Here is a 12,499-nt window from a genome sequence, read left to right on the forward strand (position 1 = left end):
CGCGCACGCTACCGAGCGCACGCCGACCACGGCGGGCCTTGCTCTGAAGGAACAAATGAACGACACACTGGTTGACGCAAACAACAGCAATAAGAAAAGAGCAATAACGCCAGGTAGCAGCAATATACGCTAAGGAATCGAGGACGTTCGACTCACCAGCAAGGTTACGAGCAAGTGTTCGCCCACGCTAGGGCAGGGGAGATGCTCCACAGCGGGACGGGATGAGATGCGGGAGAATATTCCTCCCCACGAGGCCTCGCTCCGCCGGCGGAGAGCGGAGCTTCCCGCCTGAACGTCAGCGCGCGCCCAAGTTCCCGAGCCCAAGAGGGCCGTCTCTCCCATGCGCGCGCGCAGCAGTCACATCCGTGGAGTTCCTGGCACTTCGACGCCGGCACTCTCACTTTTTAACGCTCATCGTTAAGGGCCCCGTGTCGCAGAAAAGCCGGTGTCGTCGTCGGCGGTGTGGGTCGTGAGCAAAAAATCCCAGAAGCATTAATAAATAAAAACGAGTATGAATTTGGTCAAGTTCGGGATTCGAACCAGGGTCTCCGGAGTGCGAGGCGAGCACACTTGTACCACTTCTGGCTCAGAGATTGTGCGACCGCTTCTGCGGTTCAGGGAAATTCTGGACGACTATTGCGAACGCCATCGGCTTTTCCCGGTCCCTGCTAAGGGCCTGAGTAAAGCTGATGAGCGAACTCTGAGGCGCCTGCAGACCAACACTCTGTTGTGTCCTGCAATAGCGAAACATTTCGACCCCAATATTGATGGGCGCTGCCCTCACTGTGGGGAAGTATCCGATACCTTCCACATGGTTCGGGCCTGTCAAAAGAATCCTTCCCTTCCCCCCAATCCTTCTCCTTCCCGAGAGGCATGGGAGGCAGCCCTGCTCAACTGCTCGGTGCCGGAGTCTCAAAGGGCTCTAGTCCAACGGGCGCGAGTAGCGGCCTCGTCCAGGGGGGTTCCGGACTAAGGACTCCACCTATGCAAAGGGCCATTTTCGGTCTGAAGGCTCTCCTTTGGTTCATTAAATAGCTGTCACCACTGCCACTCCGCCGCGCCAGCTCGATGGTTTGGAATGAATAAAGGCGCGGATAGTGAATACAGTGTTGTCTTAGAAGGGTGCTTTAGAGACAGACTGTGGCGTCCATTCCTTTCGGGTGTACACGAGATCTGAGACACAGGCGTATACCTTTTCCTTAAAACCGATTTTCATTTCATTTTCCTTACGGCGCCCGTCTACCGAGCCGGAGTACCAGGTTCGAACCCGACCGCGGCGGCCGCATTTTGATGGAGCCGAAACGCAAGAGGCGCCCGTGTGCTGTGCGATGTCAGGGCCCGTTTAAAGATCCCCAGGTGGTAGAAATTATTCCGGAGACCTCCACTACGGCACCTCTTTCTCTCTTTCTTCTTTCACTCCTACCTTCCTCCCTTCCATTACGGCGCGGTTCAGGTGTCCGCCGATATATGTGAGACAGATAGTGCGCCATTTCCTTCCTCAAAAAACCAATTTACCAATTTACCAATTTATTTAGTTCGGGTGTCCACCGAGATATGAGAGACAGACGTCGTTTCCTTTTCTTCGGGCAAGGCGTCGCGCCGAACAGCAGATGGCGTTCTGTGGACCCCTTGGCAACGCTGCAACACGCTGTCGCGTCCCACTCTTGAAGCTTAAGCATGCTCCAATTTTTTTTCGTTAAGGTAATTAAGCTCTGTAGGGTGCCTCGCGGGGAAGCCAACGACAGGAGAAAAGTAGAGCCGCGTGCCCACAAAACCGCATTTCGAAAAATGCGTACTGCATGTATTTATCGTTTTTTTTTTGTTTAATCAGAGAAGTCCAACCCCTAATATAAATCATAATTATTTGGCCGAAGGAGTGGCCTAATTGGGGCTGTAACTGCAAGATCCATCAATGTTAAAGGGAGGACTTAACTACCATAGAATTAGCCATTCGTATCTAAGGTAGAACAGATGCTTGCTCATTTTATAGGAATTTTATCCCGACTCCAGATCTCCTATGTCTTTCAAGTTCGATGGAAGCGCACACGTGCACGTAAATGTGTGTGGGAATATCGCAACGTCACTTGGGCAATGCTTGGGTGTGTGCTAAATTCGCTCATCCCAGAATGTTTTGGTGTCCGGTGGCATGCTTCATTTAATCTGCGTAATTGGGCGTATGACTTAGAAAGCGGCCGCTAACGCGGAAGTCACTTAAATTCGTTTGGGGAGAATTGTTATGTTTAAGTAACGCTCTGAATAAACTCGCTATTTTACAATTGAGGTGTTTAGTATCCTTCGAGGGTGTTAAGGCGCTATTTATTTGAACGTTCTGTGATTTATTCAAAGGTTTAAATTCTTGGCATATTCCCAGTCGGCCACTCAGTTTGTTAGTAGACACAATAAACGGTTGCCCTGGCAATCACTGAAAGTATAGGGTTTGTTTAGGCCTGTAAAATCCGTGACCCATTGTAAACGTTGGTCGAATCAGCAAATACATCCCAGCCAATTCAGCTATTTCTGTTCCAGAAGCGGTGAGCAAAATAAGTAAATACAACAGCAGCAAACTAGCCTAGCTTGGAACAGAATTGTATGGAATTAGCTGGAACGCAGTCTTCAATAGACGAAAATTTGCCGGCTTCACTTAGATATAATCTCAACGAATATTAATGGTGGTTCAACATTTCAGGCAGGTTTTTTTCTATGCTTTTTTTGCGTAGGTGTTATAGGTTGAACATCTATTTTGCTCCTGGGTTAGGAATAAAAATTGAGATTGTGTTTAGGTACCTGTGTGGTAATGCGAACTGTAGTCAGAGCTGGGGTGGTGCTCTGGGTAGGATTGCCTTTAAAAAGGGGTGCCTGCTGCTGGGGGTGTGCACGTCACGCATTACTGTGTTTCATGCGTATGAACTCCCGCCATGCACACTCACGCACGATCGCCTATCGATTCATCTATGTAAGGAGGGTGCCCAACCGAAGAACCGCTGAGGGCGAGAGAGATGTAGTGTGGAAAAGAGGAGAGAGAGAGAGAGAGAGAGAGAACTATAGACATCACGAGTTTCGTCATTGTGTTCAAATCAGTCGGTAGCTGGCAATCTAGCCAGTCAGGACGGTGTTGCTGTCGTTAGGCCATGAGTAAAGTCACTTCATTGCGACCAGTTAGCTAGGGCATTGTCGTGACGTAGGTGTTACGACGCCAGCGACAACGTGTGCTCAACAGCTGTTGCTGCAGAATGCCACAGGAAGATATAAAAGCATCACAAGAAAAGCACACCAGTGCTGCACTTGCAACTACTTGTTTTGTTCAAAATACGAGGAAACTGTAGGAGAGGGAGTGTTTTACCACTTGCGCGTGATTCGGCACTGACATCAAAAACAACACGCCGCGAGTTTTAGAGTTTTCCTCGCACGCAAGCAGAAAACATGGCAACATGATTCTACAGATGAGCACCTGGTTCATGCATGGCAGACATTCGTTGGCGAAAATTCGAGGTGCTTAGCTTTCTCCTCTAAATCGAAGCCGAGGCTTGCCTAGCGTGCGTGTAGGATTTTTTGTCGTTAGAGAGACCTTCCATAGCTATAGGGGCACGCAAGTATAGGGTGCCGGTGAAATTAAGGGTATGGTGGGTGAGGGCAGCGAAACTGCGATTAAGTCTGGCGAGCTGTGTAGCGCGACTCTTTAATCTGCCGCTTTTGCAAAGAGGAAAGAAGTCGGCGATTGACACAGATTTGTGGTTAATTCTGCTACCCTGCTGAACTTCCACGCGGAAAGGGCTTGCATGGGCTCTACACTGTTCAGCAAAAAACTGCTACTGCGAATTGCACAACCGAATATAGGAGCGACAGTGTTCAGGCTTTTGCCTATGAAATTTTCACGCTGATTTTGTCAAATATTGTGACCACTTAACTCATCTTGTAGCAGAAACTGATTTAGTACTCATGGCCTGTTCTAGATTGCCGACTTCGGTGTGTGCAACCAGTTCGAAGGCGTGGACGCGCTCCTGTCTGGAACCGCAGGCACGCCCGCCTTTGTTGCACCAGAAGCTCTGAGCGGTGAGTTGATGACTGCTCGATTTTGGCTTCTTTCTATCAGTGACGATGGTATATAAACTCTGGCGCACCGTGCCGATAAGAAATAAAAAGTGTGCCAAATGACGTCAAGGAACTGCCTGTTCTACTAGAGACATAAGCTCAGGTGCTTCATGACGTGTACTCTGCACTTATATCAGCCACTCGCACTCAATATGGGTGTGCGCGCTTTATCATGGAACGCTGGAGCTAGTGAGCGGATTTATTCGACAGCAAATACACCAATGTTTCTCTTTTTTTACTGTACGCTGCCTGCATAAGGTTTGAGATCTCTTTTCTAATAGAGCATGAATCTGTTGCAGCTACCTGGTGGGGCATCTTTTTTTTTACCTTGGGATAATTTTCACCTAATTTTCAAAACTTGCTTTCAGTCCTTACGTTGGTAGCTTTAGTATAAATTATTATAAAATACTGGATAGCCCACGCAAAAACCTAGAGGCTTCTGGTCATTTCTTCAATTCCACTGGGACAGCGCTCTGCTCAAAAATAAAAATTCATATGAAATGCCTTTTAAGGTGCATATGACGACGAATGGCTGCCGTACTAATATAGTCGCATGGAGCTTAAAGGGTTTCACAGCTCTTTTTTAATTCTCAAGCCTGTGCTTCGTACACCACGTAAAACATGAGTTGCTGTTCAGGCGTCGAGGTCGACATTTTTTCTTCCTGGGTAATTTTTCGCGCTTCTGCTTAGTCGCTAATGCCGTGCGATTATATCTCTCATTTTGCCCCGCTGAGTACAAGTTACCTTGCACATGCAACGAACTTACGCGAGCCCATTCATCTTGTGACTACGCACCTTATTTTCATGAACGATAACTTTTTTTGCGCGATATCGTACGCAGACTTTCTCGTCGACTGATTTGCAGCGCAAGTCTCGCAGAAATGGGCATAAAAACGAGAAGAAACTAAACAGCCTTCAAAAAACAAAGCAGAGTAGAATTCAATGTCGCCAATTTGTCCACGCGATGTTTCACCTCAGCGAGACTTCGGTGACAATTTATTAGTGGACAGCCTTTGAAAAGAAATGGCGACCTCTGCTGCTGCTTAATGTTGTTTGAGTGTCCATGTTTTTTCTTCGCCAACTATTGCTGTTATATATTTTTAAAACTTTCGGTTCTCTTTAATTAATTCTTCTTTATTCTTTTCCAATGGCACTTTACGCTGCAGACAACCGAAGCGAGTACAGCGGGAAGGTGAGTTCTTAGTTACTTCACTCCAGCATGGAAAGAGCGAGGCACGGGAGAGTTATTTACTTCTCTTGAAACGAAGCACCGGAGAATCCATGCATCACGGTCGCAAGTTTTAATGCACCCTTCTCGATACTTTAATAAAGCCATCAATTTACTGAACTAGCCTTATTAGGAGGAACGCCTTCGTGAACCTAATGGGATTTCGGCGCCCACGCATTTAGCGCCAGCTAGCAAAGTTCCAACATTGGCTGCTCATAGCAGCTCCGGAAAGTTTTTATTTATTTTTTTACTTTTTCAGGAAATAAATGACTGACGAGTTGAAGATGCCTTTAAATATTAACATACGAAAGGCTGATCTATATCCTTCAAGGATAATAAACAAAACTTTCCTCCGCGAGAAATTAACTAATGCAATATATCGCCAGCGAGTTATGGAACATTTCTGTAAAAGGATCCTGCTATGCATGGAGGGTTTCCACAGTTTACGAGGTGGCTTCTGAAAGTAAGCAAAAACTGCTTGGCAGGCCTTTCAGCAGATGGATTTTGGTTTCGCAACGGCAGTTTCTAACTAGTTTTGTTTTTCTTGCTAGCTAAACATCGATGATGATCACGGAATCCTTAATGCAGAAAAAAAGCAGCTTTTCTCTATGTGATTTGTTTTAATTCACTAGCCTGCTTCCATAATGAAACAATAAATTCTTCTGGTAACTAGTGAGCGACAGTACCCCTAAAGAACATGAAGGGGTCTTTGCGTTGCTGCTTACGCGTTTGTCCCTGCTTAACAAGCAGCTCCGAACAGCTGCCAAAGAACAAGAGTAATGAACATTTTTTTTTTGCAGTATGAGATTAGCTGCAGGGAAGCAAGTCAACTTCTGAGGCTAATTACCTGTGTCAGAAGTGCGTTAATTTTGTTGCTAACGATTTAATTATTGTACCAGATTTGGAGGCTCTATGGTCGGAAAGAACCAAGACAGACCGCTCGGTTTTGCGATTCTGAAATTTTATTTTAATAACTGCGTTACATACATCAGCGCGGCTTGTTCAGGCGAATTGTTCAGCTAGGCGGACATTATGTACGTGATACTGTTCATTAATTTGCAGAATTATTGCTTGAACTGATGAGTGAAGTTTTAATGTTTTATTTTTGGGGGCAAGATGATACCGAGAAGTTGAAGGCCGTCAACATCGAAGATGAGCCGAGTTTTTAAATTTTCTTAATCTGCAGTGGGGTTTGAAGTATCGAACGTCAAAAGTATGCAGTTGAGATTTGTTCGTTAGCTTTCGCGCATTCTTAGTTTACAAAACGTCGTGTGCGCGCGTTGTATCGTCACGGAAAGTAAGTTTACTTCTTTGACATGTTCGAATACACAAACGACACTCCTGCATAGGATGCAAAATAAATGCAAGTGACCCCACTTTATAATATGTGAATGAGAGAAGGGCAGCTTAACAGCCTTTCAAATCACCATTTTTGACGAATAATTTAAACCCCATTGCTCGATTTACAAAAAAATAAATACTGTGCTCACCTTTGGTGTTGACGGCCTTCAATTTTTCTATAATTTCTTGCCCCGAAAAATCGTGAGTAAAAAAGTTGACTAGTTTAGCTTAGTTAATAATTCATGTAATTAATAATCTCTGCTACCTAGATGGTGCCCGCCTTGGTGTGCAGTCTGTCTGCCCAGACTGCGCTGACGTATTTCCCCAGTTTTAAAACAAAAGTCTGTGAGCGTTAAAAAAGTTGCTGTATAAGAAGGGGGTCAAACATACAAATACTGGTAATCTGTTTTCTTCGTGCCCCGGAAGAAAAAAAATGGCGAGGACACTTTAGCAACTAAAGTGTTGAGAGGCGAAAGCGGAGGACATTATGCCGTGACGACTTCCGGTAGATGTGACGTCACACCGTTCCTTTGGATATAGATACTCAAATTATACCTCTTTAGGAGATCTTCAGTGTTTATTACGCTTAATTACACATTTTTCCATCTAATCTAACACCAATTCGACGTTTCTTCGCCAATTCTGTGACAATTTTCACTATGCCATGACGACTACCGGTGGATGTGAGATCACACCGTTCCCGTGGCTATATCGACGTCTGCGCTATTTCGACGCAATTTCAATATTTTTGCCTTTAATTAAGTAACTAATAACTCTGCAGTCATCAAACTTGGCTTCTAGGCTGATTTTTTCCTCCTCTGTCTGCGGCAGGCATTCTTTTTATTCTATCTTTTTAGTTTTCGAGTTAAACGCGTGTGACACGGTTTGTGAACGGACAACAGTATGAGCCATTAAAGGATTTCGCCTTAATATAAAAGAATGGCTGTTTAGCACCCATTTCAACCTCAATGAGCGCGGCAGTTTTCACCCTCAGCAGCAGCATACGCACAGACCACCTCTTCAAAGATATCGAACTTTAAGCCTATATTTCGCTCAAGTTTAATGCACTGCTGTGCAACATTTTTCTTGGCTAGGGGTTCAGTGCATGAGTTTCGTCTGTTACAACACACCACAACGACCCAGTTTACCAGAAAGACAATTTCCAAGCCAGCTATGTCTGCAGCTCGGCGTTTTCGTTTTTGTCACATATTGCTTCCTCAAACTGGTCTCTTGAAATGAATATATTTATGGCGATTTTCCGCAGGGTTTTCTTTTAACGTGCACGGGCGCGTGTATCGTTTCTTGAGCAAGCATTCGCAGCGGTTTATGGAGGTTTCTGTCATTGAACGCTTTCTTGTGCACGCAGTTTTGCGTGTCGAATACCCCTTATGTCGCGAAAGCAACCGGAAGTGTAAAAAGCACTGGTAAGTTATTGCTGCAGTACATTTTGAAGAGCACCAAAACTATGCGCTCCACACATTACAGTGAGAAAGGAAATAATGCATTTTTTTTTGTTACCGCCGCAATGAAACAGTCAGAATTTTGTCATTTTGCCGAAACTCCCTCTCTAACTGTACAAATGAGAATCTAAGGCTGTCTAAATTCATTATTGCAGTCGGATACAAATCAAGGAAGGAGCGGCAAACTCCCTTTAAGGAAGGTAGTCGAGCCAATGGCTTCGAACGAGTGTCACAATGTCGCCGTTCATGGTACCGCGCTGCTAGTGTGCCATCGCTGGTGGCTGCGAACTGAGTTTGTGAGTTGTATGCTACTATCAGAGATGAAAGCAATACTGATATAGTTAGTGATATTTCTGATACCAGCAGTCTGACTCTTTGTCGTTTAAAAGTCTTCTAAAGAAAGCAATTTGTGAAGGTAAGGGTGTGCCAGCGTCAACTTTTCCGAATTCCAAAAGAATATAAACACTAACATGTAACAATGACTTGACCATCTAAAATTATGCTGTATTGAATGGCGAACAAAGGGATTTACAGTTTCACATTTTGTAGCATATAGGTTTCTTAATTCATAATTCTGCCATTTACTGTTACCGGCTACTGCCTGTGATGTCAGGGTTGATAGGTATCGAGAGATACCATTTCGTGGTGCATGTATCAAATACTAAGCTGCGGAATGTTTAAGGGTCAGGAAACAGCTACATGTTGCGCCAATAGAAAATATAACTGCATGTTTATTATTTTTGCTGACGCAAAATGTATGCTGGACTTACGCTTGGCTTGGTAACCTTGAAAAGCATGCAATTTCTGAAGTGTTTTTCTCGACTAAAATTCTTTGTTAACGTAAGACGTTAGCGAGTGGAACGACGCTCAGTCAAAACAGATCAAATAAAAGAGCAGCAGGGGCTGTAATATTTTAAATTATTTGGTTCCTAATTAATTCGTCAGCAATTTACTTTTGGCGGCTGCCGACTAAGTTGTCAGTGTAGGCAGGTAGCCAGAGATAACATTGACGAAGCTGAATGTTTTGTTTCACCTGCGCAGGCGGTGGACGTGTGGGCGATGGGTGTCACCCTTTACGCGTTCGTCGTCGGCAACGTTCCATTCCACGACCCCAGTGTGCTCATCCTGTACAACAAGATACGGAACCAGCCCGTAGTCTTTCCGTGAGTCAATGTGCAAATATTTAGTAGGTGTATTTGCTCTCAATGTCCTGAATGACAGGTTATGTCATTCATGTAAGGTTCCTTATTTGAATTATTTATTATTCCGGCGTCTATTTGATAAGTAATTCGCTTTGTTTTCTTTGTAAATATTTTAGGGAAAGAAATAAGCCAGATAATTTTCACTAAACAAATTTCAAACATGTGCTAGCAGTGTTTCAATTCTTTTTGCGCACATTTATTTATATCTCATTAAATAAACAAATAACTTTCGACCATTTTTTAAATGTGGTTTTTGATCATGAGTTGTATGGCAATACACTTCTATTAATAAACCATCCCGAACTTCAAAAACAGTGATAAATAAATCATATATCATGAGCTGAGCACTCTCTGAACACTCAGGATTACGAAAAGTTATTTTTTTTCCTTTTCCTCGAGACCCTCGAATCACTCCATAAATTTTGGAGTGATATGACTCCAGCAAAAGGACCGCGAGGGCGAAAAAAAAAGGAATATAACTTTTCGAGCGTTCTCACGCATCGCTACATTTTTACTGCATCGTGGAAGCAATTAATTTAAATATATTTAGGGAAAATCGAGTATTGTTAACACTTGCGCTCCATATAGTGGAATGCGATTAGCTTGTGTAACAAGCCTTAAATTTGTCATTTGCCCTCTATTCCATCCTATATACTACCAAATGCGTTGAACGTGTGCTCGCTTTTAAAATTGTTTCATCTGGCCAATGATTGTGAATGACCACCCCCCAAGCGATAGTACTAAATTAAAGCGTGAAATAATTAGCGGTTGCTTGCTCTGAGAAAGCAACACAATCATTCTTTGATGTATATCTGTAGACGTCATCTCAGTGTACACTGCGGCAGTGACATCCAATTAATATGCAAAATAAAAGGTCGTACGAACCGAGCGGCCTGGACGATATGGAGGCACGCAAGCCACATGAGACACCTGATCAAAGAGAAATACCTTTCCTTGAGGCGATTGCGGTATGCCATAAGTAACTCGCGCAAGTTTTTTAACCATTAATAGCCTTCATTCGTTATGTGGGATAAGCAACGCAGTTCCCTTGTTTCCAGCTCCAATCTCAGCACTGAGCTTCAAGACCTTCTCGCCCACATGCTAAAGAAGAACCCTCAGGAGAGGATAACAGTACCTGAAGTCAAGGTAAAGTTGGTCCCTGTTTTTCAAGCACTACACTTCCGTCCGATATCTGGAGTGCGATAGTTTACGACAACAAGGGTATTGATTTATATGTCAGTGCCAGAGGGTTGCAAGTCTCGCCTTATTGTGTGCCATGACACTGCTTAGGCTGAGAACAACGTAAAATGTGAAATCGTAGAACTGAAGAGTTCAATGACTGCTGACCGCTAAAAGTCCTTCCTACATAACTTTGAGCATGAGACAAGGATTCTAAAAAAAACTCATGACTACTTCGTAAACGTTCACGGAGTTCGTCGCCGTATGGTTCACCAAAACTACTTACCCTTACAAAACTTTCATGACACCATCTTCGCCCAGAGGTAGGAGCACAAGCTTTGACAATTCGTGTTACGAGTATTTACAAGTTACTATCAGTACAATTGTGACATACTTTTTTTACACTCGTATATTAAGAGCAATATGAACGCCCTTGCCCGAATTATAAAGCTAAGAGACGACTAGAGAGCTGCAGTCGTCCTATGACAATATTCGAAATATTTTTCCTCTTTACCAGAATCCAGAGAACGGCCCTTTTGAAGCACATACAATCTTGCATTCATGTTGCTTCAATAATTATACTGCAACGTATTATCTCATTGCACACAGGTACATCCTTGGGTGACGCGAAACGGTACATGCCCCATGCCATCCGAAAGCGAGAATTGTGTCTTCGTGGAAGTCACCGAAGAGGAGATCGACAACTGCGTGCGCACCATCCCTAAGCTTGACACGCTGGTAAGGAAGGTGTTTTTTGACTTCATCAAAAATTTTCTAACCTAAATCTTTTGACATATGTATGTGGAAAACACCGCTTAAACTGCTTAAACATTTGTCCAATTAAAAAGGCTGGGGGCCCAGAAAGCACGGAGTGCCTTGGAAATAAGTTGTGAGCAGCGAGACCGCGCTTTGAGCGTACGTCCTTGTGTTCTCTTACCATCCCATCTTCGTCGCGAAGTTTCATATTTCCTTGTCCAACGAAGCAACTAGTCCAACATCATGTCTTACTCCGAGACTAACCGAATTGACGATTTATGGAGTCTATTTTATTTGCTGGTCGCGATCGAGGCTTTATGCGTGATGGATCCATCTCACACGGAAAGCTCAGGAAACAGATGAAGGGGTGAGGCAAAAATAGGCACCTAAATTGCACATGTATCTGAGTCCTTGCAATCCGGAGTGATAGTCCGTTATCACAAATATCTTTCTTTAAAAATTTGCCTTAAGGGAAAACTGCAAACAACAATCAAATGGTTTAAGAGTGTCACTTGAGTTTTTATTGAAGGGAGGGTTATTATTATGGCTAGGTTTAATTTAGTATTCTGGACTGTTTCATATTTCTTTCTGTCTTGTTATTGTCAATATTACTGCTCTCTTTAACTGATTTGCTACCATTAGCAGAAATGCATTGAATACTTTAGCCAGCCAAAATAAGTCGTCGTGGAAGTAGAAATTAAATATCCTCAAATATAAACTTTTTATTGGTATTCGTAGGCGGAGGTCCACCTCGGGATAAATTTACTGCAGAAATCACTTGGCAGATTACAGCTCGGCCTGGACTGCTCTCCTGCTCGCGCTATTTGCCAAGGAGTTTGTTCTGTGTTCAAGCTTCCTCTAGTTCTTTATCTTCTCATCTTTTCGATTTCCCTTGCGTGAAATGTTTGAGAAATAGGTCCTTTACCCTCACAATGAGCGGAGGATAAACACATTGTGCCATGGCGCGTTTTTGCTCAAGCTGCCCTTGCGCCATAAACATTCATCATTGTTGTCACCCTTAATTTATTAAATTTGTTGTCATTTACTTCGTGTAAAATTTCTGTATTTTTTTTTCTCTGCAGATTCTGGTTAAAAGCATGCTCAAGAAGCACTCGTTTGGAAATCCATACAAAGACTTCCCCCGCCACCGTGCCCGTTTCACCAAAGCCACTCGATCCAATTCAGCACCTTCCTCTTTTGACCTGTTTCTTGAAAGGTATGACGGTGTTTCTTGCTGTTCATTT

The 12,499-nt window shown here is 43.8% G+C and overlaps 1 protein-coding gene across 3 annotated transcripts in view; it reads left to right on the top strand.

Moving 5' to 3' along the window:
- Window positions 1–12,499, top strand: part of LOC149363330 (calcium/calmodulin-dependent protein kinase kinase 1-like) — a 211,885-nt gene that overhangs the window by 191,452 nt on the left and 7,934 nt on the right. For all 3 annotated transcript variants that reach the window (XM_089573457.1, XM_089573459.1, XM_089573458.1), the window contains exons 13-18: window positions 3,951–4,050; window positions 5,256–5,281; window positions 9,160–9,281; window positions 10,379–10,466; window positions 11,109–11,237; window positions 12,338–12,471. In XM_089573457.1, the coding sequence (XP_089429583.1) occupies window positions 3,951–4,050; window positions 5,256–5,281; window positions 9,160–9,281; window positions 10,379–10,466; window positions 11,109–11,237; window positions 12,338–12,471 (599 nt within the window). The remainder of the gene's footprint in view (window positions 1–3,950; window positions 4,051–5,255; window positions 5,282–9,159; window positions 9,282–10,378; window positions 10,467–11,108; window positions 11,238–12,337; window positions 12,472–12,499) is intronic.

The sequence above is a fragment of the Amblyomma mixtum genome, chromosome 2 (assembly GCF_055824585.1).
Source record: "Amblyomma mixtum isolate Tamu chromosome 2, ASM5582458v1, whole genome shotgun sequence".
NCBI lineage: Eukaryota > Metazoa > Arthropoda > Arachnida > Ixodida > Ixodidae > Amblyomma > Amblyomma mixtum.